General features: G+C 48.0%; 1 protein-coding gene across 1 annotated transcript; it reads right to left on the bottom strand.

Moving 5' to 3' along the window:
* Positions 1-124: 124 nt before the first annotated feature.
* Ywhag (tyrosine 3-monooxygenase/tryptophan 5-monooxygenase activation protein gamma) lies at positions 125-27992 on the bottom strand. The gene is made up of 2 exons (XM_032886363.1): positions 27683-27992; positions 125-3373 (listed from the first exon to the last, which is right to left on the bottom strand). The coding sequence occupies exons 1-2, from the start codon at positions 27767-27769 to the stop codon at positions 2717-2719; spliced, it is 744 nt and encodes a 247-aa protein (XP_032742254.1). The 5' UTR covers positions 27770-27992; the 3' UTR covers positions 125-2716.

Genomic DNA, 27992 nt, shown 5'->3' with positions numbered 1-27992 from the left:
TGCCGAGCCCCCACACCACCGCCCAGCCTCATTCCCGAGTGGGGGTGGAGGACACCCACCTCCAATCAAAATTTCAAAAACAAAGCAGTTAAACTCTATTAAATGAAGCTAGGCAGCACCGACATCAGATCTGTAAGTTTATTTTGCTCAATGTACGACGGCTACATAATGACTCACATTCATGAATATTCCATCACTGAGGAAACTGCTAAGAATGGTCCGTGTGCGAAATAATTCCTTAGCGAAACACGGAGTTGGGGGGAAAAATCACTTGATTAGACCTTAAAAATAGTTTCACTGCATAACATGACAAGAAAGCACAGAGGTGCGTTCAGAGAACGTCCGCGGCGTTCTCCAACACTGTAATAGTTATAATTTCACCATGACAAACACCAGACATTAAGAGTAAGCTAACACTGGTGTTTCTTTTGTTCCCTCCCCCCTGAAAACAAAATAGAGAACTGCATGTCACTATAGCAACATCCAAAACAGATCAATTTGTTACAACCACTATTTTTGGTAAAGCAAACTTTACCCCTGAAAGGAAAAAATTAAATTAAAAAAAAAAAAGTTTAAAAAATGTTGAAGTCTTAAGTTTTGTTGTCATAGGAATACATAACGCCTACAGTGTAAGGTAATAAATGTCAAGCTACCGTATAGAAATACAACACCAGCATGCACAATACTGTATCGATAGGTGGAGGAGCAACCGCGGCAACGGAGACAGCATCAGAGGCAGGTGCGCTTCTCAACAGTAAGGGACGGAGAAGGAACCATCCAAGCTCACGTCAGGTCTCCCGCTCTCCCTCTTCAGTTCTACCCTCACATGACTTTTCTAGAACACAGCAAAGGTCAAGGCTGAAATTTAAAGAGAAACTAGGTTTTGCAATTCCAGTAGGTCATTTCCAAACAGTACAAGCGGGACAGACATGCTCACTGCCGACATGGAGACAAACCAACCGGGTGAAGCCCAACCCCTCTGTCCATGGCTCTGGTGGCCAAGCTTCCTCCACTGCGGTCTTCCACGGGCCTCGGTTAGTGGGTGTTTGCACACCAGCATGAGGAGGGGCCTCTGAGGGAGGGCATGCTAGGAGGACTGTGCAGAGGGGCGTCATTCTTCTACAGCCACGTCACCAGCATCCTGTTAAGCGTACTCAGCTTAAGTGGGAGCTTGGTTTCAGTATAAGATAAAGTGGCTGCTGGGCCTCTGAAGACAAGTAAAGCAAGTCTAGGGTGCTGCCATCTTGGGAAGCCATGAGAGCATGGGTTCTCCAGGAGACAAACTGCACACTCTGCATGCAACAGGGCACGTTTACGGGAAGATTTATCCACAGTGAGAATGAGGGACCAAGGGCTGAGATGGACCATGTAAGGGCATAGCAGCATAGCTTCCTTCAATGTCACGTGTGCAGCGATCTCGTGAGAAGCCAATCTCCATCAACTACGATTTCATTCAGAAAGGAAAACCAGGGAAGCTTAGGTCAGACAGGGGTGAGCAGCGCCTCCTGCTGAACCTCGGTACCCTCCACTGAGCACTTGGGGAAGGAGTGCGGGGGGTTGGAGGGGTGGCAGGGACAACTGGTTTGGGACCAGGCTCCCTCCAGTGAACTGCCTCTTCCCAGCGGTTTCCTGTTGGCTCAGCTGCTGGCACCGGATGTTCCAAGTCTTGTTAACCTCCCACCTCTGCAATCCAGCCCGACACCTAGGATACCTGCGTGCTGCTAGCACGGGGTACGGGCAGACTCAAGTGCAGAGAAACATTCAAGCGGCAGTGACACTGAGGATGGAGCCCTGGCTGCTGAGAGCAGGAGTCTCTGATAATGACATACAGACCTGAATTTTCTCCGTTTTCTCTGTGTGTGTGGTACTTAACGGTTTCTATTTTTGTGATGGGCTTGCCTTAGAGAGTAAAGAAGAACCGAGGAAAAAAAAAAAGTATTCCCCAACAGCCACCTGCCAAGCGCCCATCATCCAAAACCTCCGGGAAGCTGACTCTCCCCATGACGAGAGCTGATGGACAGCCAGACCGACCTGGACACAGACGTAAAGCCGACTGACAAAGGAAAACTCAGAACCAATGGCTTGGTGTCATGTATGGCTGTCGTGTAGAAATACTGTAAACTACAATTTAGTGTTAATACTGTCAACCCGTCAGAGACTTCTAAGTACAGGGCCACGTCTGACTCGTTAATAAAGGTTGTGCCTTCCACTCTAAGCCTGTCCACTTGAGTAATTTAGACTCTAACTTCTCTGGTATACACCCCGGGGAAAGAAAGGAGAAAAGAGAAAAAGAAAGAAAACAGCAGAGCCACAGAGAGAAAACAGCCACGGAACTGAAGACGAGGGCGTGTGGACAGAAGAATCCTTACTGGAACCACAGAACGCACTGAACGAGGGCCATCCATCGGTCTTTCTGCTTAGAACCCTACCGTCTAGCAATAAGTTAAACTAAAGGCAGACAGCTCCACTTGCACGACCTGCACAACAGTCCCGGCGCCTGTGAGGCTGCTACTCCGATACCAGCATAGCTAGCCTGACTTTCCACTAGTGGTATTTTGGCAAAAATGTCAAAGAGGCAATCAAAGACAGGACAGTCGTGGGTTTCTCCCTGGGAAGGTCAGCCCTCCCTTTCCCTCCCCCACCCGACCCCCAACTCATGGGAAAAAATAAAGACTGCAGTAGTAGCATCAGCGTGCGCTGCCAGTCCACCTGGGTCTTAGTTGTTGCCTTCGCCGCCGTCGTCGTCTTGCTGGTCGCTCGTCCAGAGCGTTAGGTTGTCTCGGAGCAGCTGCATGATCAGAGTGGAGTCCTTGTAGGAGTCCTCGTTCAGAGTGTCGAGCTCGGCGATGGCGTCATCGAAGGCGGTCTTGGCCAGGTGGCAGGCTTGCTCCGGGGCGTTCTGGATCTCGTAGTAGAAAACGGAGTAGTTGAGCGCCAGGCCCAGCCGGATGGGGTGGGTGGGCTGCATGTGCTCCTTGCTGATCTCGTGGGCTTCGCTGTAGGCCTTCTCGGACGACTCCACCACGGTCGCCCTTTTCTCCCCAGTGGCCACTTCGGCCAGGTAGCGGTAATAGTCCCCTTTCATCTTCAGGTAGAACACCTTGCTCTCGTACTGGGTCTCGCTGCAGTTCTTGATCAGGTAGTTGTCCAGCAGGCTCAGCACGTCCTGGCACACGGCCTCCAGCTCCTTCTCGATCTTCTCCCGGTAGGCTCGGACCATCTCTATCTTCTTCTCATTGCCATCCGCAGACGTCTTCTGCTCGATGCTGCTGATGACCCTCCAGGAGGAGCGGCGAGCCCCAACCACGTTCTTGTAGGCCACCGACAGGAGGTTCCGTTCCTCGTTGGACAGTGGTTCATTCAGCTCTGTCACCTGGAGGAGGAGGAAGGACGGAGCAACATTACAACAGATGCTGATAATGGGCAAAGCATCCTTACGCCAACCCACAACAGGGCCGTCAGCCATCGAGGCCGTTAGCAGGCAGAAAGACAGACCGAGACCGCACTTGCACTGCCTTGGAGGAAGGGGAGTAACAGAAGGAGGAGCACAGGGGGCTTCCATAGTAGTAAGCACCAATGTTCTCCATGGAAGGACAGCCAGCCTGGCATGTAACATGGACACCAGGCAATCTTAGCGCAAGATGGCTACGTTCTCAGGAAGGGAACAAGCTTTCTCAACCTGACCGGTGCCCTTATTTGAGTCATGGTTCCTTTGGGAAAGAATGAGTCACCCTTAAGTTGACTTTTGAGCAGAAAGGAAGTTTTTCTACTCCTATGCTAACGACAAACAGATGACACACCACAGAAAGGACACTGGGCGATTGGGCCAGGCAGGACGGCTCAGAGGGTCAAGTTGCCTATTGCAAAGCCTCAACGCAGGTCTCACCCTGGGATCTATAGTGGCCAGAACTGATTCTCAAGTTGCCCGACCTCCCTGTACCATATACCCCAACACGTGTAGATAAACGGGATGAAGAATTTAAAGTGAACTGGAGAAGCCAGGAGGTTGGTGGCGCACACCTTAAAGCCCAGAGGACATGGGGTTCACACTTCCTAGCACCCACATGGTGGCTCACAGCCCTCTGTTAACTGTACAAGTCCAGGGGATCTGATGCCCTCTTCTGGCCTCTGCAGGTACCAGGCACATGTGGTGCACAGACACATGTAGGTAAAACATCCATAGACACGATATCTGAGTTTGAAGCCAGTCTGTCTACTTTACATAGTGAACTCAAGGACAGTCAGAGCTACACAGAGATGCTATCTCAAAAGACCGAAAAAGAAGAAAGAAGAAAAGGAAAAGTAAGACCAACAACTTAAGATTTGGACCACTGTGGAATCTTAGCAGACTAGGGACACAAATTTAACACCATCTGACGGCTGACAGTTCTCAGGGCTGGGGCTGCAGATAAACAGTAGAAGGCTATTTCCAACTTGCCGCACTGAGAAAAACAAAGGACAAGTATGGCCGCCCCTTAGTGCTGGAGACAGAACCCAGGGCCTCATATGCACCATACCTTGCCCTGAGCCCAGTACCTGAAATTAACCCCTGGCCGTCTCATTCCCAGTGAACAGCAAGAGTTAAGATTGAGACTCAGCTCCATTGGGACTACAAGCAGCAGAAAGTCAGACAAGGGAAGCCTGCAGCTGTAATGCTGTCACCACCCTGTGCCCACATCACCTGACTGGATACAGGCTGATGTCACCTCAGTTAGGTCCCTGCTGCCATACACATGATCACAGGCAGTATTTCATCTTTGACTCTCAGGTCACACTGGTTTGCTCCCCATGACTTCCTCAGCCCACATTTTTATACCACCCAAGAGCACCAGTCTGGAGTTGGTACCACCCACAGTGGGCTGGGCCTCACCTCTTCCCACACATTACTAATCAAGAAAAAACATCTCTACACAGCTCTGCCCACAGCTTGTGTCAAGCAAGTTGACAAGGAGAAAAGAAAATAAAAAACAAGTCACACACAAACCAAAAAGCAAAACCTGGCCTTAGTCCCACTCCTGCTTTAGCCTCCCTGCTGGTGGACTGTTAAGTGAGGACCAATCTGCCTAACTCTTCTCGCAGAGTCCTGAGGCCTTTCAGTCAGAACAGAATCTCAGAAGACAACAGATTGTTGGGTGATCACAGGAGCAAGCCACTGCGTTCCTCTGGGCTTTGACTGCTGTATCTGTGTGGCTCCACCACTACTCTTTAGGTGATGTTAGGGATAAACCCAGGGCCTCTGGCATGCTAGCCTGGCCCTCTACCCACTGAGCTGTATTCCAACTATCATACCTGTAAGAAACCACATTTCTGCACGTTCATGGGTATCTTTAGGTGTTTGAGACAAATGCTTTTTCCCCTTTGAGACAAGACACTGTCTCACTACAATGTGGCCCTGGCTGACCTGGAACACATCTGTCTGCCTCTGGCTCTGACATGGTGGGATTAAAGGCTTGAGCCACTGTGTAGTGCTTAATGCACGATGAGGTATCTGCTTCAAGTATGGAAAGATGGCTCTGAGGAAGCCGAACAGTGTTCAGCACCAGCACTCCCCACAAAGCCTCTGCATTCCTGATCAACAACCACGTCCACGCTGTCTTCCTGAGGGACGTCTCTTCGGTCTGACCCTCCCCTCCCTCGACTCTCTGCATTCCCTCCATGAACCTCGCCCGCAGCCTGAAGGGAGCTAAGGCCCAGAAGGTCAGGCACTGGCCTGCTCACAGGTCTCTGCAGACACTGAAGTCCTGCTGTGGTGCAACCCAACGCCTGTCTCCGCGGCCAGAAGAGCTCAAGTGCCCGCGGCCATGCAGATCGAGTTCTGGCCTTTGGCCTAAATCATGCTGTCCTTATTTCAAGAGCTGGGCACTATTTAAAGCTCCAGTGACCTCACCAGCACAGCACACTGAGGGCTCTGCTCTGGCTGCAGAGCCCAGAAGAGCAGCGGGTGCTTGTAGAGTTTGTCTCCTTGTGGCCAACTGCAACATGGAGGTTGTGTAAGGCTAACGGCAACCTTTAGTTAGAGTAACTCAGTCACATCTGGAACATTCTCCATGTTCTCTGCCAATAAAAACTAAGTTAGAGGGAAAACCTTAAGCTCTAAGTCTGCTCAAAGAAAGGAAGGAGTCAGGTGGACAAACCCACCATCTGAGCCATGAGGAGGCAAAGGAAGGACAGAAGTCCAAGGTCTGCCTGAGCAGGTTAAATAGAGACCAGCCGGGAAACTTGGAGGGATCCTGTACCAAAATAAAATAGACAGAGGCCTGGGGACATGGATCAGTGAGTGGGAAGGACTTGCCTAGCATCCCCAGGATCAAAACCAATTTCTTTCCCCTTAAGTCAGCTAGCTGGGCATGGGGGCACACACCTTTAATCCCAGCGCTGGAAAGGCAGAAGCAGGGGGAGTTCTGAGTTCCAGGACAGCCATCTCAAAAACATAAATATATAAAATAAAACAGAACAAACCCCTCCCCCAAAGCCAAAAAACGTGTTAGCTGGACATGGTGCTGAGTGGAAGCAGCGGGAGAATCTCTGAGTTCAAGGACAGCTAGGCTTATAAATCAAGTTTCAGGACAACCGGAGTTACACAGAGAGACCCTGCTGTAATTTCAGAACAACTGAAGTCAGCACTGGAGACAGCTCAGCAAGGAGGAGCACTTTCCTTCCCACCCACCTCAGGTTTGGTTCCCAGAACCCACACGACAGTTCACTGCCTTCCTTCTACAGCTTCAAACTATGCCGTACCATCCCCAGCCATGGACGGACACACACACACACACACACACACACACACACACACACACACACACACACACACACACACAGACTTACACCCTGGATTTGATCTGAGTGTAGATGCCTTCACAGGCACCAGGTCCTCTGGACCTGGAATGACACAAAGGTGAGCCACCCCATGTTGAGTGCTGGGGACCAAACCCAGGTCTGCAAGAGCAGCTCGCAGTCCAACCACTCCTCTCTCCAGGCCGTTCTGCTGCACGTGTGCACTGTGCGTGTGCAGTGCCTGAAGGTACCAAAGTACAACTCTGGAACTGGAGTTACAGATGCTGTGAGCTGTTGTGTAGGTGCTGAGACCTGAACCTGGGTTCCCTGTAAGGGATGTCCAGTCCCTATCCCCCTCTAAAGTAATTTTCTATTTAAAAGTTGTTTATTCACTTATGTATGTATGTATGTGGTGCTTTCATAATTTAGGCCCCGAGGCTGAGCTCAGATTCTTTTTTTTTTTTTTTTTTTTTTTGGTTCTTTTTTTTGGAGTGGGGGACCGGACCCAGGGCCTTGCGCTTCCTCGGTAAGCGCTCTACCACTGATGAGCTCAGAGTCTTAAGCTTGGAGGTGGGTATCCTTACTACCTGAGCCAGCTATCTGGCCCAAAAGGGTTTTGTGGGTTTTTTGTTTTTGTTTTGTTTTTTTTAAGATTTATTTGTATTATTTATGTGACTACACTGTAGCTGTCTTCAGACACACCAGAAGAGGGCATCAGATCCCATTACAGACGGTTGTGAGCTACCATGTGGTTGCTGGGAATTGAACTCAGGACCTCTGGAAGAGCAGTCAGTGCTCTTAACTGCTGAGCCATCTCTCCAGCCCTTGTATTTTTTTTTTTTTTTTTAATGCAGGAAAAACCTAGTATTGTTCAAAATGGCGAGTCATCTCAAGGAGGAAGAAGTAGCATCAACACCCAATTGTTATTATCTCTCCTTTCTGGGCTTGGGGGACAGAGCACAACTCCTCACTGTGCAGCCTTACACCGACTGTAACTCAGTCTGTCTGGCTCTGCCTTCTGGGTGCTAGGCTTCGGTGCCCCCCACCAAGCCCCCATTGCGAATCCTGTGACCCTGACGGCAGGCTATCTGTCCTCAGTGCCTAGGACATAGCAGGTGTGACCCCGTCCTTCAGAGCTCTGCTCTGCTTCAGGACAAGATGGAGGAGAGAGGGCAGAGACTGCAGAGTGCTGGCCTAGGATCATGGGAAGGCTGTTGGGTCTAACCTGCAGTCTGCGGTGGGGGAATAATCTTTCTGAACTCCACTGCAAGCCAAAGTCTCTATCAGTGACTGGAAGATATCAGAATAGTACCAGCAGCGTCCCCTGCTCGCCCCATCTCACTACAGAGATTAGCAACTATGAGAGACCCTTGGGAAATACCTGGGTGACTCTGACCGTAAGCCCTAAAGGGGTCATTCGGAGTATACCTGCAACGCCAACACCCAGGCAGAATACTGGGCAGTCTGGGCCACCAACCCAGCTCCAAGCCCAGTAGTGTGACAGTTTCACAGTCAGGAGTACCCGGCAGCCACGGTGGCTTTGTCTTTAATCCCAGCACAAGAGGCAGCGCAAGAGGATCTGAGAACGAGGCCGGCCTGCTCTACCTAGTGCTCTATTCTCTCAAAAACAGAACATGAAGGCTGAGGGTGGCTCAGTGGCTCAGAAGAGCACTGACTGTTGACCTGAGTTCAATTCCCAGCATCCACATGGCAGATCACAACTGTCTATAATTCCATGAAATTAGTCTTCCTTTAAATAAAAAACAACAAACAAACAAACAAAAACAACAACAAAAAATCATGAGTTTCCATGGGAGAGAAAAAGAAAAAAAAAAACTAACCCCTGATCTTCTGGCCTATACTCCCCCAAATCCCTGCTGAGTACAATCCTTTTTTTAAATTCATGACTTATTTATATTTTATGTGCATTGGTGTTTTATGTGTCTATGTGAGAGTCAGATCCCTGGAGCTATTATACAGTTAAGGCCCGGGGTCGATGCCCTAATACCATACACACTGAGTGTGCCTCTGTGAGCATCTGAAGTCCCTAGTCATCCCTGGGTACCGAGAGTTTCTGTCTGAGAAGGGTGGAGGAGGGAAAGGTATTCCTATTCTTTTAGGTAAAGGTACAAAGTAACAACTACAGTGGTAAGTCTAAACAAAAGCATGACACTCAGGAAACACAGACAATCCCTACAAACAGAGAACTGAGGCAATTAAGTCACATAGGGAGCAGCAGCCGGTTCAGGGTTGGCTCCTGTGTGGTGCTGTCACAGTACGGAGACTGTGAGGTTGAGCCATGGCAGAGGGATGTGGCACACACCTGCAACCCGAGCTAGCCCTCTGGAGGCTAAGAGTAGGGTGTCCAAGGCTAGCCTGGACTACCAAACAAGATCCTGTCCTCCAAAACTTCAGATGTAACAATGCAGGTTCCTGAACCACAGCAAACATTACTTACTCTAGGGAGGACCTTGGCAGGGAGAGAGACCCTGCTCAGTTTTGCTTTAAACCTTGCATCTGGGCTGAAATACCATTGCATAAAGTGGCTAAGACGCCATGAAGACGTGGATACAGTGAATATCCTACAGTAGGAGCAGAGGGAACAAAACAAGATGGTAGCTGCAAGCATGCACCTACGGAATATTCCAGAATGTGCATGCTGCTTGGGCAATGTAGTAAAGCACTGAGAAGTTAACCAGACACAGTTCTGGTGGGTCGCAGTTATTGTGTATTTCCTACAGGCAACCCACACTCAATAAACAGTTAACTAAAACTTGAGAAAGAAATGTGATCTATTACATACTGAAGAACCAAATGGCACCGATGCAGAAAGGGTTAAGAGAAAAGCTTCCCCACGGCTATCTTTAGAAGGCCTGTCTTTAAGGCTGACCTGACCCTTGGCTGGTATTTGGGCACTTGGATCTTGGAAGGTTTTTAACCACCCACCTCGCCCGGATAAGAACCATTCAGTCTTTGCACAAACTACATGGTTTAGGCTGTCCGTGCATCCTGGGTACTGGGACAGCCCCCACCCCCCAATATCTAAGTTCTTCAGAAAACTTCCCCTGGTGCCCTGGTCTTTCACTCGTCTGGCTGTACCGGACATCACCCCATGTCATGTCCTTGGCAGCCCACGCCTGTCCTTTCCTCTGCAGACAGGGCCTTGCCAACTTTCACCACAGTCAGTCTCAGCCATGAGCAGACTGGCCTTGACAAGCCAATGAATCCAAGGGTAACCTTGGGAACCCCACACAAGCTTATCCTAGAAATCTTGAGGCAACTCACCCTTTAAGACCCGATGAGCCAGCACTCAGTAGCCTAAGGTAGGAAGGTCAAGGGCTGGATACTACAACCCTGTCTCAAACAGTCTAATGAAGGAACGTGCTCTTCAAGGGACAACAAACACCAAACAATGATTGCATCAAGCCTCCCAGAACATCTGGACTCAGCCACTGTGCTACACTGAGGACATGGATATTCTGTGTGATGGATTCTGGGCTCAGTCTCTTGAAGAAGAGTGTGGCTTTTCTTTTTGGTCATTTCTATTGTCTAAGACAGGATGTCATGTAGCCCAGGCTGCCCCCCACCCCAACCTCCACCTTCCAAATGGGTGGGCCACTAGGCTTGTCTCCTGGGAAGCTCGGAGGTTTCAGAGGAACCGTAACAACCAGGCCTGGGTTTCTCGAACAGCGGTCCTGCAGGGTAAAACAGGGCAAAAGAGAACCAGCCCAGGAAAAGAATCCTAGAGTGTCAGGAGACATCCATGGCATGTTCAGGGCCAAGGTCATGGTCTCAGAGGGGACAAAACTGGGCTAAGAACGCAAGGCTTTGTAACAGTCACCAACTTCTTTCTACAGCTACCCTGTAAAGTGGGCAATTAAATAAACTCACTTTACAGGTGTGACTCCAAGTGACACTTTCTCACTCGGAGTCACAATTGTCTTTCCCCAGTTCCAGCAACCACAGAGCAGCAGAAGGATCAAAGCCAACCCCCAAAGACTCAGATTTCCAAAGATCAAAGCATGTGTGGTGACGTATTGCTGTAATCCCAGTATCCAAGGAGGCAGGGAACCAGTTCCAAACCACCCCAGAACCACATACAAGCTCCTGTCTCAAAGATTTTCTTCTAAGTGGACAGAGATGACTTGAGAATTTAAAGTAGAAGTCCCTGTTCTCACAGAGAACTCAAGTTGGTTCCCAGCCGACATCAGGCGGCTCAGAATCATCTGTAACTCCAGCTTTGCAGGACCTAATGCCCTCGTCTGGGCTCCTGGATCTACATGGCTCACGTTAAACTCATAAGCACATGCAAGCATCCTTTAAAGAGAACGTGTGCAGTTATCCCACATTTGGGCTCCTGCAGAGATCATAGTTAAGCGCCTTGGTTCCATAGTCTCCTACCTTTATAGTCAGAAATGGGTTGCTCACCCAATTTTAATTCTTCTGAGCCTGCAGATAATTGTTTATGACACTACTACTAAATGAGAAAAGGTAAAAGCTAGGGGTAGTGGCACAGGCTAAAACACCAGCATGTGAGAGATCAAAGTAGAAGGTACAGGCACTCAAGGTTAGCCTGGGCTATGAGACCCTGTCTCAAAACAACAGAGCCGGGTAGATCTCTGAATTGAAGGCCAGCCTGATCTAGAGGGAGTTCCAGGGCAGTCAGGGCTACACATAAAGAAGCCCCATCTCAAAAACAGGGGCTATGGCAGGTGACTTGAGAGCCACCATGTGGTGCTGGGAACTGAACTCCCTATGGTAGCAGGTAGCTACTTCCTTAGCAGCTGCAGACAATTCAGGTAAGAGGTTCAGTTCGCAAGGTGGAAGAAGCTGGTCTTCCTACCTCTCTCTTAAGTGTTATTTTTTGTGTGGGTGTTTTGCCTTCATGTTTGTGGACCCACATGTGTGCAGTTCCTGTAGAGGCCAGAAGAGGGCGTCAGGTTTGCTGATGGCTGTGACTGCCCTCTGGGTTATGGGGAACCTGCACTGTGCTCATGTTGACGTGTATAATGGAGGTTGGGGTCAAGACAACTCTGGAGGCCTTTCTCTGTCCTCTTCGTTTGTCTGAGACATTATCTCACTGAATCTAAACCCCACTGAGTGGGCAAAGCTAGTCAGTCAGGAAGTGCCTGAGAGCCACCTGTCACTGCTTCCCTAGGGCTAGAATTACAGACAGGTGCCACCAAGCCTGTCTGTCTGTTTATATGAGTACTACGAACTCCCTCCAGCCCTACACTTGCTTCTACTGGGAGGAGGCCATGGTGCTACCTCCTACCCACTAGTGCAAGGGACACACATTAAAGATCACACCCAAATATCCGTGTTGTAGAGGAGGAAAACTACTTTATGCTACCAGCACCCAAGATATGACAACCTGGCTCCCCCGCCATCAGAAAGCACTCTGCTCTGCAGCTGCGTGACTCTGGACAACCCTGCCTTTCAGATTAGTGCTCCACTCTGACCAGTTTGCTCCAGTGACTCACTAGCCCATCACCATGGTATCCTTTAGGCACTGTCAATATTTGCAGAGTGACTGAATCTACGCTGGATAAATCCAGCCCAGTGTTTATGAAGATGGCTGTGAGCCCACCCCTTTCCTTCTAGGTGGCCAGGACCACCCCTCAAGACGTGGAATCTGGGACTAGAGAGTTGGCTCAGCAGTTAGGAGCAGCAGGGAGCTCTCCCACAGGACCCAGGTTCCACTTCCATAACCCAGAGGGCAGTCACAGCCATCAGCAAACCTGACGCCCTCTTCTGGTCTCTACAGGAACTGCACACATGTGGGTCCACAAACACGCAGGCAAAACAACACCCACACATAAAATAACACTTATTTAAGGAGGGAGGGGGAGATCCAGCTTCTCCTACCCTGGGAACTCAACCTATTACCTGAACCCTCAGTTTACCTGAACCACCTGCAGCTCCTAAGGAAGCAGCTACTTGCCACCATAGGGAGAAGCTCCCCCTAACCTGGAGAGAAAGAGAACCCAGTCAGCTGAGGCAGCCCACACCAGCTATTCTCAGCAGTGAATAAAGTCCAGACATGCCATGCAGGAGTCTTGTTAGTCTAGCTGTATAACGTTCTTCCAAAAATTAGGTAAACCTAAGTCAGTTAAAATGTCCTTAAACACAGCTGCACTGAGTCACAGTAACCCCCGCCCTGTCCTCCCTCTCTGGCCTTCGCTCTTTGCTCCTTCAGTGTCTCCTGAAGTCAATGTCCTCTCTCTTTCCTTAAGCTTCTAGGTCCTTTGAACTACTGCTTTTGGGAAGCTTATTCTTGTTAAAGAAGTTGCTCTCAAACAAAAATATGAAAATAAATGAAATAAAAAAAAGTTGTGTGGGCTGGAGAGATGGCTCAATGGTTAAGAACACTGACTGCTCTTCCAGAGGTCCTGAGTTCAATTCCCAGCAACCACAGCAGCTCACAGCCATCTGTAATGGGATCCGATGTCTTCTGGTGTCTGAAGACAATGACAGTATATTCACAACTATAAAATAATTTAAAAAAATGTTATGTTAGTTCCAGGCCAGCCAAGATGATTAGATAGAGAGAGAGGGGGAGAGAGAGAGATAATGTGTTTGTGTGTAGTATTTGAGTCTATGAGTATGTTGGAAGCCAGAGAAGGCAGCCCCGGAGCTAGAGTTAGAGGCAGGGTGTTCTGGGTGCTAAGAGCTGAACTGCGTCCTCTGAAGGAGTGGAAACGCTCTTAACTACAGAGCCATCGGCTCTGCAGCAGCTTGTGTCTTAGGGTCTCAGGTATAGTGGGGATAACAATGAAGTCTTGATCCTCTAGCCTCCACCTCTCACAACTCAAGTTGTGGGTAGGGGCCGCCACGCCAAGCTTCCACCCAAGGTTTAGAAAAGAGAGAGAGAATGAAGCTAGGGTTTGAAGTAACTACACACAGCCTGGTGGCCTTCCTTACCAGCCTTTCAGAGGAATGTGACCCCCACCCCGTACCCCACACACCCTGTACCTGAGGAGATTCTCCCTCTAAGAGCTCCTGTCATTCTTTCTGGCCTCCACACACATCCTCCCTCTTCTCCTGATTAAAATACTCCAAATTCAGTGGATAACCTGATGACTGACTCCAGGACTCAGGGGGAAACCCACGCATGCTACATGGCTCTCTCTCTCACACACACCCACACACACACACCTGCATCCAAACCCTGCACACCTCTCAGCAAATAAACACACAGCTAAATCTTAGCTGGAAGCCCAGCATAGTAATGGACCCCTCTTATCCCAGCCAAAGCTACACAGTAAGGCTCTGTCTCTAAAAACAAACAAAAGAAAACCTTAGCTGGGTACAATAGCACACACTTTTAATTCCAGTACTAGGAAAGTGGGTGGTAGATGTCTGAGCATGGGGCTGGCCAGGGATACACAGTGCCACCCTACTTCAAATAAGTAACTAAGACTAAAGAAAACCAAACAGCTGGGAGCCAGTCTACCGTTCCAGCATTCCATCCTTCCTGTGCACCTAAGGCCAGAAGAGGACACTGAGAAACACACACTCCAGATGGTTGTGAGCCACGACCTCTGAAGAGCAGCCAGGGCTTAACCACTGAGCTGTCTCTCTAGCCCTTTCATGCTATATTTTAGTTCACTGTAGCCCAAGTAAGGTGCCATGGTAGCTTAGCACGCCCAGCCCCTTGGGATAAATGCCAGGACAGTGAAGCTTCAGTAGCCATCCCTCTTTGCTTTCCCCTGGCTAGTGAGATTTCCGGGTCTTCGTCAGCATCTGGTCTGGCTTGTTCTAGCCACTGTGCAGCACTCAACCTCAATACATTCAGCTGTCATACATAGACACTACATAGACATACATACATACATACACACATACATACATAGAGGTCTTAGACCAGCCTGGAGACCAGTGAACCCTACCAATCAGAGCGGGTCTTGGTGCTCAAAGCCAGAACTGGACATGTGGGCTAGAGATGAATGCAGTCCAGATGGCAGACGACTTCTACAGGATGCACAAAAGATGTGGTGGTGCATGGTTCTAACCTCAGTTCCCAGAGTTGGGAGGCACCCCTGGTTACTCAGTGAGTTCAAAGCCAGCCTGAGCTACACGAGACAAACAATACAGGACCTGGGATGTGTTAACCCGCATTCAACCAGCAGGCTGGGCTACTCTTCCAACCCTGGTGTTTATCGCCTTAGTGAAGTCTGCACTGTTCTGGGGGCCTTTCATGACCTAAGAGGTCAACTTTCAAGTGTTCTTCAGACGAGCATATGGTGACTGGATCCTTTTCGCCTTCCCCCAGTCTTTCTTTCATAGGCACTCCACTCTGTAAACCAGGCCAGCCTTGAACTCAGGCCTGCCTCTGCCTCTTGAGTGCTGGAATTAAAGGCACGCACCACCAGTGCCCGGCCTCTCTTGGATGGGTGTAAATCGAAAATGCAGGCCATAGTTTGCATCTGTTTACTGATGTGCTCTTGCTATGCAGTCAGGGCTAATCTGGGACTCCGCTCTCCTGCCTCAGCCTACTGAATGCTGAGATTACATAAGCTTGTATCACCAGAGTCCTCTTCTATCTAAACAACTTAGTAGCTAAACAAGAGCCTCCCTTGTAAGTTGATATTAACAACTTCAGACTTTCTTCTCTCAGCTGCTCAGGGCCTGGAGGATTCCTTGAATGCTACTTATCTATAAAGATAACTGAACTGTTTAAAACTTCCTGTTGAGAAGAAATACAAACTGTCTATGTCTCCCACTTATATAGCCTATAAATCCCCAGAATGTTTTTTTTATTGTCCTATAAACAGTACCCTCGCACGACACTGCAGCATGCTTACCAGGACAATCTTGGGCACAAGCACCCTTCCTCCCCTTCCTCCCCTTCCTCCCCGGGTCAGGGCCTGTGTGACTAGACTTTTAGTGTGGTCCCTTCATTTTCCCACTGCACGCACTGGGCTAAGCTGGCTTGTGAAGTTCTGGGGATCCTGCTTTCCACCTCGCCTTGAGAGCACTGGGGTTACACATGGGCTTTGCTGTGTCTAATTCTGAATGCACGCCTTCCCCTACTGAACCATCTCTGCTCTTTTTTAAAACCAAGACTTGATGGGTGGTGATCCTTTGACCCCAGCACTTGGGAGGCAGAGGCAGGTGGATCTCTGAGTTTTCAGGCTAGCCTGGACTACAGGGCAGGTTCCAGGACAGCCAGGGCTACACAGAGAAACTCTTGAAATAAAACAGAAACAAAAGACGACCATTCCCTGACCTCAACATGAACCCAAGCAATCCTTTTCCACTGACCCTCTGAGAAGCTGGACTGTGGCTCATACCACTGCACCTGGCTAAAATGGTGACATTTCTGGTGAACAGAAAGGTTCCACCTTCCTCTCAGACCCACTTCTTTCCAGTGAAGCACTTCCACTTTAGCGCCGGGCATCCATCTCTCCCCTCTTGGCAGTATTGCCAGGCCTGATACCAAAACAACCACACTTAGCTTCTCATGCTAAAACTCGAAATATCTCCTCAGTTAAGTGACATTTAAAACACTGAATCATAGGGTCAATGACAGTTAATAAAAAAAAATTAAATGTGAAAGAGCATGTGCAATGGAATATATACCAACAGTAACAAACACTGTCAGGTAAGACAGCACAATGCTATAATCCCCAACATTTGGTAGTCTGGGCTAAAAAGAAAGATGACATTTATGGCCAGCCTGAGCCAACCTAGGAAGAAAAATACAAGAAACCCCGTGTGGTGCCTCTATCCTGAAATAGAGAGGAAGAAAGGACAGACAGACATTCAAGGTCAACGTGTGGTCTACAAGGACTTCCACCCAGAGCTATGCAGGAAAAAACTGGTCAGCAACATGGCTGCTCATGGAAACATGTACCACAGACCTAGATGAGGAATATCAATGCAAACTGAACCTTTTTTCTGTTGCTCATTTTTATGAGACAGGGTTTCTCTGTGTAGCCCTGGCTCTGTAGACCAGGCTGGGTTTGAACTCAGAGATCCGTCTGCCTCTGTCCCTGCCCCTACCTGCAAGTGCTGGGATTAAAGGTGTGCACAGCCACCACCACCTGGATAAAATCTGAATCCTAGTAAGTTAATTGCATGTTTTTCGTTCACTGATAAATACCTCTCACTGTAAACTGTCGAAGAGAATACTACATAATAACCATAGTATGATGTGGGTCATTTGTGGAAAATAATTAAATGGCCAGTTCCCATTGTGGGAGAGAAACAATTTATGTAGCAAAGACCTTTTCGAGCCCCGGAAGACTGGCATTAGCAGCTCATGCCATCACACCTTGACACATGTGGCAGCACACACCATGAAATGCCAACAGCAGGGAAGAGATTGGCAAAGTTCTAGGGCTTTCTGTCTGGTCAATCTAGCCTATCAGGTTCAGTAGGAGACCCTGTCTCAATCAAGAACAACAAAGACAGGTGGGTGTCAGGAAGACGGCTTAGTAGGTAATGGAGCCTACGGCCAAGCCAAGGCTGCATTCGGACACTGGGAACCTACTCAGCAGAAGAGACAACCAACTGTTGTCAGAAGCTGTCCTCAACCATGTTCTGGACCACACACGCCCCCCACCCCCAGAATAAAACTAAAACAGGCTGCCCTGTGGGTAAAAAGGGTTAACAGAGGGTGGCCTGGGTAAAGGCGCTTGCCACAAAGCCCGAGGACCTGAGTTCAATCCCCAGGGACCCACGTGTAAGTAGAGAGCACATTAATTTCTGCACGTTGTCCTCTGACCTCCTTCCCCACCATCCCCCACCCACACAAAGCTAGGAAGACAACAGTGCCTAAGAAAAAAGCAGAATGGAGTTGATGCACACGGTCTCTAAGAACTGGGTGGGAGCTGTTCTATCAGAGTCTAATGAACAGAATTACTCCTTAAACTAAAAAAGCAGCAAGCCAGGCATGGTGATCCGTGCTTTTTTTTTTTTTTTTTTTCTTTTTCTTTTTTTCGGAGCTGGGAACCGAACCCAGGGCCTTGCACTCGCTAGGCAAGCGCTCTACCACTGAGCTAAATCCCCAACCCCGGTGATCCGTGCTTTTAATACCAGTCCTCAGAGATCTGAGTTCAGGATAGTCAAAGCTCATAGGAAGACCCTGTCCAAGAAGGAAAGAAAAAGCATGAACGGCAGAGGCAGAGGAGCCCTCCATGCAGGGCAGAGCTTACGCACCCACGGGCTCAGCTCTCAGCACCTCCACCCACTCCCAACCCACCCAGGATTCCAGGTCCCTTGTGGCAGTAGGAGCTGATGGTTAAGCATCTTTTTAACACCAAGGGGGGGAAATAAATTATCTACCATCTGGATTTAATGCCCTAAGGGGAAAAATCCCTCTACACTTTGAAGTTGCTGTATTTGAATGTAAAGATACTGCTGGTGATTTGAGCATCTGTGGCAAATAAAGGGTAATTTTAAGTAGTCAAAAAGCCATCTTCCAAAATGGTAAATAATCCCAAAGGGGCCAGGAAAGCAGCAAAGTATTTAGACTCAAATTGCCAGTATGCTGTTAAGTGGAGAGCTGGTGAGTGTCTATGTGCATACCTAGGTGCTGTGTGTGTGTGTGTGTGTGTGTATACACGTACACACATGGAGGGGGTTGCAGTTTATACTATCAAACCTTACTTTAAAGTTTCCACTAAAGAAAATTAAGTCTAGGCTGGAGAGATGGCTCAGCAGTTAAGAGCACTGACTGCTCTTCCAGAGGTCCTGAGTTCAAATCCCAGAAACCACATGGTAGCTCACAACCATCTGTGAGCCCTTGGGAGAGGGATCTGATGCCCTCGTCTGGTGCGTCTGGTGCGTCTGAAGACCGTGACAGTGTACACACATACAAGGAATAAATAAATCCTTAAAAAAGTAAATAAAGTCAGTGTAGCAAAGTCAAAGTAGCAAAAGGGGGTGCACACTTACACACAGGTAGTCTCAAAACCTGGGACCTGGGAAGCAGATGGTAAGTTCAAGGCCAGCGTGTGCTACAAGAGATCCTGTCTCTACCCTACAAAAGGAGAGGGGACACAGTAAAGGATGAGGGGGAGAGGCTGCAATTTCCCACACACAATGTCATACATGCTCCCTTCGAGAGCCACCTGATTTTTATTACAAAACACAAGAGAGCATCAGAGCATTCTCAACTTATTTCTGTGATACTCAAGGTTGAATGCAGGGCCTTGCTAGGCAAGGCTTCATAACTGAGCTACACATCCACCCCTTTTAGTCCAAGACAAGGACTGACTTCTCTAGATTGACTCGAGATCCTCCTACTGCTGCCTTACTGCTGGAGTATAGGCAGGGGCCACTATGCCTGGCCTCTAAAACTTGGAAAAATTAATTTACTGTGGGTGGGCACATAGGCACCATATGTGTGGAGGTCAAAGGGCAATTTATGAGCAGTGGTCCTCTCCTTCCTCTATGTGGGTTCTAGGGATTGGACACAAACTGTCAGGTATGTAAGCAAGCAGCCTTACCGAGCCATCCGTCCAGCCCTCAAAAACAAATCAAAGCAAACCCCCAAATAGGCTTGGTAGTGGCACCGACCACCACCAATCCCAGATGGAAGACAGAAGCAGAGGATGAGGGGTTCTAGCTCACCATTGTCTCCAGTGTCCTGGCTAGCCTGAACTACGTGAACTTAAAACACTGAATCTTAAACACTGCTGGTTCTGGTGGTGCAGCTCTTTAATCCCAGTAGATGAATTGTCTACAGCGTTCCAAAGCTACATAGGACGCTGTCTCAACTAAAATAAGAGAAGTATTACTAAAGATTGGTCTATGACCAAACTGAATACAGTGATCCAAGAAGCAAGGCAGGCTCAGATCTGGATAAAACAGGTACTGTGTATTTTGTGTGTGCGCTTATACACATATGTAAAACAATTATTTCCCCCAAGACTTACACTTGGGGCTCTGTATGTGAATAAGTCATATTTGTCCCTTTTTTTTAAAAACCTATTTACTTAAATATGTATGTCTGTATGCAGGTGCCCATGGAGGCCGGAAGCAGGTACAGTATAGAATCCCAGAGCTGGAGTTACTGTGATGTGCCTAAATACAAATGATGCCCCTGAAGGGCCCTGAGTGCTCTAACCACTGTCCATGCTTGCAGTCTATGATCCCAGAACTTAAAAAAGGCTGAGGCAAAAAGGGTTTAGGACAACCTGGGCTACATAGTCATATCTTCTCACTAAGGGAAAAAGGTATTCAGGGCTAGTGAGATAGCACAGAAGGTAAAGGTGCCTGCTACAAGAACTTGACCTACAGGATGTAAAGAGACACCAACACCCACATTTTTCTCTGAGCTAAACAGTCTCTCAATATAAATTAATCATGATATAACAAAGTTATTTAGAAAAAGAAATGTAGGGGTTGAGGATTTAGCTCAGTGGTAGAGCGCTTGCCTAGGAAGCGCAAAGGCCCTGGGTTCGGTCCCCAGCTCCGAAAAAAATAAAAAAAAAAAAAAAAAAAAAAAAAAAAAAAAAAAAAAAAAAAAAAAAAAAAAATGTATTCATAGTGATTTCACACATCAAATTAAGGCATCGGACTAGACTCTAAACTAAAAGGGGGCAAAGGCTGAAGTGTGAGGGGTGAGCTCTTGCCTGGCATGTATGAGGCTCTCTACATTCAAGCTCTGGCATTGCAAGGGAAAAGCAGGCAGTGGTGGCACACGCCTTTAGTCCCAGCAGTCAGTAAGCAGAGACAGATGGACCTGAGTTCAAGGCCAGCCTGCTGTTCAAAAGACCTGAATTTTGTTCTTACCAAGTCTGTCAGCAGCCTCACAGATGCCTGCAACTCTAGCTACAGAAGACGCACACTTTCTACAGGCACTGCATTCAGACACAGCACTCGCACACAGGGTGCCTGTGTACTCTGGAGGAGAGAGGATACCTGTCCAGTTTGGGGTCAGCCTCAGCAGCACAGGGAGAACCAGTCTTTATTAGGGTGAGCAGAGTGAGTTGAGCTCATCAGTAGAACAGATAAGTAAACATGTACACCTGAGCTCACCTTCTAGCAACACCAAAAAAAGAAAAAAGTTTGGGCTTCCATGTCTTTAAAATACAAGCACCAGACTCAGCTCCTAGACAAACGATGCTTAAATATGGCCGCCTGTGTCTCATGTCGACTTTCAGAAAGTCCAAGACACCAAAATGATGGTATTCATACCCTGCAAAGATATGTTCTGTAGTGTGGGCTGAGGAAGTGGCCGAGTTCAGAGGGCCCACTGGGCAGGCAGAAGGTCCTGACTCCTAGCACTGTAGAAAACCAGGCCTGGTCGTACAATCGAGTAATCCCAGAGCATGGGTAGCAGAGGCAGGAGACTCGACTTTAGGATTATGAGTCAGTCTGGCTTCATGAGACATCTCAAAAAAAGTGCCAGGAACAGGGCTGGAAAGATGTCTCTGCTGCTCTTGCATAAGCCCAGTAGCCATGGCTTATCACCACCTGAACTCCAGGAATAAATCTATGTATCTAACATAATAAATCTATGTATCTGCTCAAGTGGTACCTGTGACCCAGGAGGGTCAGATGTTCAAGACCATCCTAGGGTTACATGGTGAGTACTTACTAGTCTAGCGCCCACGAGACCATGTCTACATACGGGAAAAAGACATAGATACTGCTTTTTCCTTCTTACCAGTTAACAAGCAAAGCTCATGCCCCATGTACACTGGAATCACTCTATTCAGGTCAGATGCTGATAGCCATCTGCTTACCTTCTACCAGCTCCTTACAAAGAGCTGGAAGTGGCAATGTCTGTAATCCCATCGCCCAGTCCATCTGGGCTCCCCAGTGGGAACCATGCCAGCCGCTCAGCAAGTACCTGCCTCAATCAACCAATCGATCAATCCAGACAGCTACTGCCTAGACTATTACTTCCTTGCAAACTAATCAAACAGGAAAAAGAAAAAAGGGCTGGGCATGGTGACACCCAGCAGCAGTGCATGCCTTTAACTAGACCTCGGGAGGTAGAGATCTGAGTTCAAGGCCAGCATGGTCTACAGAGCATGCTCCAGGGCAGCCAGGACTGCATGGGCCTAACCTTTTTTTTTTAAAAAAAAAAAAGGGGGGTGAGCCTGGTGGCACAGATCATAATCTTAGTTCAACTGAAAGCTCAAGCAAGGCCTGCCAATAATATATTGTTGAGAACTTGCCTCAAAAGCAGCAAGGGGACTGAGCATGTACCTCAGTTGTAGCACATGTGTGGCACACAGGACCTAGGTTCAATCCCCAGCATGGTAAATAAGAAAAAGGTATTTGGAATCTACATGCAAGTGATATTTAAAATGACTGGATACACAGAGTGCAAGGAGACAGGCCAGACATCCCAGCACCCCAGGTGCCTGAGGATCCTGAGTCCAAGGACAGTCTCCACTACAGTCTCACACACACACACACACACACACACACACACACACACACACACACACACACACAACACAGGACTAGAAACTCAAGACTCAGAATTCATTGGTTCTGGCCTCTGTGGGCACCTGAGCTCATATCCACACCCACATACATATAAGTAAAATAAAAATCTCTTTTAAAAAAGTCAACCAGATGATAGTTTCATAACCAAAGTGATAACTGATACCTAAAATGGAATTTGACCAAAAAAAAAAAAAAAAAAAAAAGGAAGGGCCATAAGGTAGCTGTACATAGCTTACATAGTCCAAAATGGTGGGAACGGCGGCACCTCCACAGTGACACAGCCTCCACAGTGACACAGGAGTATTTAGTCAGGGAGGAACACAGAATGCAGGGGTTTATATGAACAGAAGTGTTGGGGACAGTGGCGGCCTCCTCTAATAGTATCAACAGTTTGAGGGCAGCCTTGGCTACAGCGAGATCTTGTCTCAAAACCAACAGAGACTATTAAACAAGAGGGCCGAGGATGTAGCTAGTGCTTGCCTAGCAAGCACAGTGCCCTGGTTCTCATCCCCAGCTCTTGAAATGTGCAAGATCATCCTCAGCTACGTAACGACTTTGAAGCCAGCCTGGGCTACATGAGACCCTGTCTCTCTGAACTAATTAAAGAGAGGGGCCAGAAAGATGCTTGGTGATTAAGAGCAACTGCTGCTGTCCCTGGACCTGGGCTAGTTCCCAGCACCTACATGCTAGCTCACAACTATCCAGGCATCTGACGCCCTCTCCTGACCTTCGTAAGCACTGCATGCACCTGGGGCAATGGATGTGAAGGCAAAACTACCACACAGAAAAAAAAACCATGACTTCCCAATACAGAATCAGACGCCCAGTCAGAAAAAGGGTTGCAGTTGGTAGAACTGCAACCGAGTGAGAAGAGGAAGAAGCCCTCTCCTGAGACAAATGGGTTGGTAACCAAGACACATTCCCTATGTCCCAGCTTAGAATGCCAAGCTTCGACAGCTCAGCAGGCTCAGTCAGTGCCTGGAGAGTGCTTACGAGGGACCTACTCCCACACAGCAGGCAAGCCATTCAAGAGCAGGCCTTGGGAGAGCAAGAGCACCAGCCTTGTTTGTACAACCTCCCAAGGCTTAACAGTTTGCTCAGATTTCAGATGAATTACTTGTTTAGGTAAACGTCATAGGCTTTCAAGTGCTGTGACTCTTTAAAAGGAAAATACAAACCTAGCGAGGTCCCTTCCTCTGCTTTATGAAAGAGTCAGACTTCAAAAATAAAGACCAAAGGACAGCCCATCACCAGTGACTAGGAGTGGTGGTGGGCACACTCCAGAGGAGGTCATCCATCCAGTTCTGAAACCCAGCGAAATGCAGTCCAGACCAGCACCTCTTTCTAAACAAAGGCCTTGTCCCTTCGGGCAGGTTCACCTATTCCTGTATTTTCCTGCCTTTAACGTTCCACGTCATACCCTTAAGCTTCCACTTTTGAACTGGGGGTAATGGCTGCTTAAGGGCAGAGGAAATACCAAGTGCCATTAAGTTGTGTTATTGGGCTAATAAGTTAATATGCTGTGTGACTTTTACCTAAAAACAAATCATAAAAACCTGGTATGTATCAGCTGGGTGTGATGTATCAGCCCTGTAATTCCAGCACTGGGCAGACAAAGGGGCTGATACGGGTGGCTCTGAGTTCAAGGCTTGGTCTACACAGTGAGAACCAGTCTCAAAAAAGAAAAAAGTTCAAACAAAACCCAACATAGTTTTCTTCCTTCTTTTCAACAATATAGAATTAATCTTCATAAACGACAGCCCCTGAAGTGTTAGACATGAAGTCCAGCTGCTGAGGTCTGCCTGCAATAAGAATATTATGGTAACATTTCACCACGTTTTTCTCCCAAAGAATTCAGCAAGCACATAAGCATCCCCCCCCCCGCCCCCAGTAATTTGGGGGATGGAACAAAAAGTTCTTAGGGGCTGGAGGTGGCTCAGCAGGTAAAGACGCTTGTCGGCAAACCTCACGACCTGTGTTCAAGTCCCAAGACCTACTGGTAGAAAGAGAATTCCTGCAAGTTGTCCTCTGGCTTACACAGACATGGCTGGTAATTCTTAAAGAGAGAAAGGAAGAGATAATTTAATCTTCGTTTCAGCATTGTGAAGGATAACATGAGAAACAAAGTTACATGCTATCTCCACTCCAAGATGCCTAAAGCACATGGCTGAACAGCTGGCAGAGTTCCACCTCAGAGAGGCGAGCAAAGGGCTCATTACTCTCGTTACTCCATTAGGGACAACGGCTATCGATTGGGCTCCTGAAGAACTCGCAGACTTTAAGGGTTTTAAAACCCACTGATCCCACAAGGAAAACCTGTTTACCCAACTATGGCAGACTTTTGCCACCATAATATCCCCCTCCCCCGTAAAGCAAAGTGACTAGTCCTCCCAGCAAAGTGACTAGTCTAAAACCTGTTCTCCCCCAGGAGGCAAGCACCAGTGGCCCACTCAGGGTAGTAAGTTCTCAAGAGGCCACTGAAAGCCAAAGACAGACTAGCCCTGTGGTCTTCCCCTAGCCCAAAGTGCACAGCAGAGCCCTAAAATTCCAGCTAATCCCAGACACTGTATTGCATACATACCTGTGATAAATTTACTAAGACAGGCATAGAAAGAGAAGGAGCTGATAAGAAAACAGAACAATTATAACAACAGACTGGAAGAGAGGTTGAGGGCTTTTATTACATTTTCATCATCTTGGACTCTGATTGGACAAAGAGAGATGACAGAACCTGAAAATGCGGATGAAGGGAGCTCTGAGATCACTTGCCGGTTTTGGACCTATCTAGGAACCCTGCTTAAATGCTAAAGATCACACTTATCTTAAATGACCCAACTCCCGTTTTGGAAGAGTGCCCAATCACGATCTCTATCCCGTTCACCCACGTACATGGTTGTGCACGGAGAGCAACCACAGCATTCCCAGAAGGATTTCCCTAGATACAACTAAACCTACTTCCCTTCCTCACCCGAGGTTCAGCTTACAGGAGAGCTCAACTGGGGTGGTAAAGTGAGGTTTCTTTCTTCATGCTAAGTTCTCCAATGAGGGCTGTTCCAGTTTTTCTGAACTCAGGGACTCACACACAGGAAGTTGGATGAGCTGCCCCACTGAGGAACCAACCCTGTTTCAGTTGTGTGAAAATTCACAGTGAGAGGTAATTTCCTCAAAACCACAGAAAACGGGTTTGAGAAAACTTAATATATATATTTTTAAAAAGGTCTTTATTTTACAAATGGTTCTTCCTTCCAAAGAACCATCACTATCAGTAAGACACAAGCTTCCCACATTCAGAGGGAAAATATTTTGTATTGGGTTCTTATCCCCTCCCTAACAGCTATTGCTGATGGCCAGCAGGAAGCCACCATTTTTTAAGGTTTTTGTGAAAACCTGTTTCATTGAGATAACCCTAAATGCACACCCCACCTCTTCACTATGATAGAGACATTTTTTACTTAGAAATCCATTCCTTTCCTCATTTTTTTTTTTAAAATAAGGGAAGATGAATGCTTAAAAACACGAAAGTATCCTGTCAACGTTTGTTAATGGGAGTTTAAGGTGAATGGGCTTGGCTAGATGTCACTGCCCATTTCTGAAAGTAAATAATTTTTTTACTTCAGGGACCAAGGCCCATCTTGGAGAAGACGAAGTGTCCAATGCCACCTGGCTTTTCGGCTCATTTCTGCATTACCTTGGACAAATGCCATCTGAAAACTCCCTACCAGCCCTTAGGTGCATTGCAGCCTCTGTGTCATTGTGTGTGACATCACTGGGTTGCTATGGATATAGGTGCGAGGTCACTCGCTCTCCTGTGGACTAGAAATAGGGGAAAATTAGAGCCTAGATTATCACAAACTGAAGACATTTCCAACATTAGTGGCCTACTGGAAGCCTGACTTGTATCTTTTAATCATTAAACTGTTAAAAAAAAAAAAATCCAACTGTAGCAACACATTAATACAACACTGTTTCTGATTTTAAAATTATTTTTTGCAAAATGAAAAAAATCTGTAGCTCACTTAGTTAGGAAAGGGTAAGCACCTGGCCTTTTGGAAAACCAGGGAAAAAAATAATTTAAAATTTAAAATTAGTCTCTCTCTCTATATATACTGTTTCATTTGTAAGGTTTAACATGGAAGGAGGAAGCCAGCACCCACTTTACACCAGAGATGCATTTAACAACCTTTGTTACATAAGGTAGGAAGTTAGATATTAAGGGAGTGGAAAACCCAATTTACTAATTTTTGGAAACCCGAATATTAATTTTTCTAGTGCATTTTGCAATATTCAGGACTCACCCCCTCTCTGCTGGCAAACTGGTCCCCAATTCACTAATAATTGAGTGTCACTGACAAAATGGTGCAAATTAGTTAGGATTTTGCATCTCAGGCAAAAAATGCGACAGTATTCTCTTCTCATCAGAATGAGGATGCCTTAGGTCAGGGGAAAAAAAAAGCCTCCTATACATTTAACCAAAAAAAAAATTTTTTTTTTTAAAAAGACTTTTTCCCCTTTAAAATAACTCCTCCCAGCCTCCACCCAGTCTAGGCTCTCTGCAATATGACAAATGCAGAATCTTCTGGAATGACTTGATACTGCCTCCCACCACCGCTTTGTTTGCAGTATCAGATCAGACAGAATTATTTTTTTACACTTATACGAATTTCTACAGACTCGTGCCTGCAATTAAGAGAAACTGCATGTCTCAGTCAGTTAACATTCAAAGGCATTTTATTTAACCCTTCGAAAAGGAAAATTAAAATGAAAAAAATGAAGAGGCCATACAGAGGGCCATGAATGGGAATGCCAGCGACACATGTATCCCTCCCTTCCTAACAGACTTGCTTTGGGTAATGGGTAAAAGGAAGCCTTTTGTTAAGAAAAACGTGAGCAGGGTGGTTTCGATTTTACATCACTGACCCCGGGTTTGGTTCTTCTTTTTTTTTTTTTCCTGGAGGAGGGGGGGGTCTCATTTTTTTTCTTCCCGAAATGTCTTTAAAGGATGTGTCAGTGGGGAAGATGGTGTGGGGGGGCTGATGGAGTGGGGAGGCGGCAAACAGGGAGACCTGCTGAGTGAATGGGAAAGGCGCCGCCCAGACACCAGGGAGAGAAAGAGGAACCGCATCCATGCGGTCCCCCCGCCCCCACGCCTAAGCTGGGAGGAGGGGAAGTGGGGCACAAAGGATGCGCACGGCTCCCGACTCAAGTCTCTGGACATTCAGGGTCACAGAGAGACCCCCCACCCCACAGCAGAGACCAGCCGCGCAAGACCCCGCCCCAGCCCCGAACTCGGAGAGGCTGGGAAAGAGGCCGCGTCACCACTCGGGTACGGGAGCCACTTACTAGGACCCGTCCCCAATCCCTCCAAGGAGTGAGATGGAGAGGTGACCCTACAGTCGTGACAAGACATGCCCCTGAGCATGCCTTCCACGCGGTGGAACGCGGTGTCGGGAGCGGCTGGGGCGAGGCAGGGGGGAGGGGAGGAGACACTCACGTTCTTCATGGCCGCGGCCATATCGTCGTAGCGCTCCGCCTGCTCGGCCAGCCGGGCTTTCTGCACTAGTTGCTCGCGGTCCACCATCTTCGCGGGGCTGAAGAGGGTAGGCTGGAAAGAAGGAAACCGAAGACTGCCTTGAAGGGCTTTAGGGAAAGAGAGGAGCGGCTTGGAGCTCGTGTGTCGGAAGGACCGACCCACGAAGCAAGCTGCTAAGGCGAGGACGAGAAGGAGGCGGCACGAGCTGCGACCGCGGGACCCGGCGCAAGGAGGCTGCGGCTCCAATGCGTGCCGCGGGCGGACAACCCCC

This window comes from Rattus rattus, chromosome 16 (genome assembly GCF_011064425.1).
Source record: "Rattus rattus isolate New Zealand chromosome 16, Rrattus_CSIRO_v1, whole genome shotgun sequence".
Classification (NCBI taxonomy): domain Eukaryota; kingdom Metazoa; phylum Chordata; class Mammalia; order Rodentia; family Muridae; genus Rattus; species Rattus rattus.
Note: the sequence above shows the minus strand (reverse complement) of the source record. Positions and strands in the feature narration are given on the sequence as shown.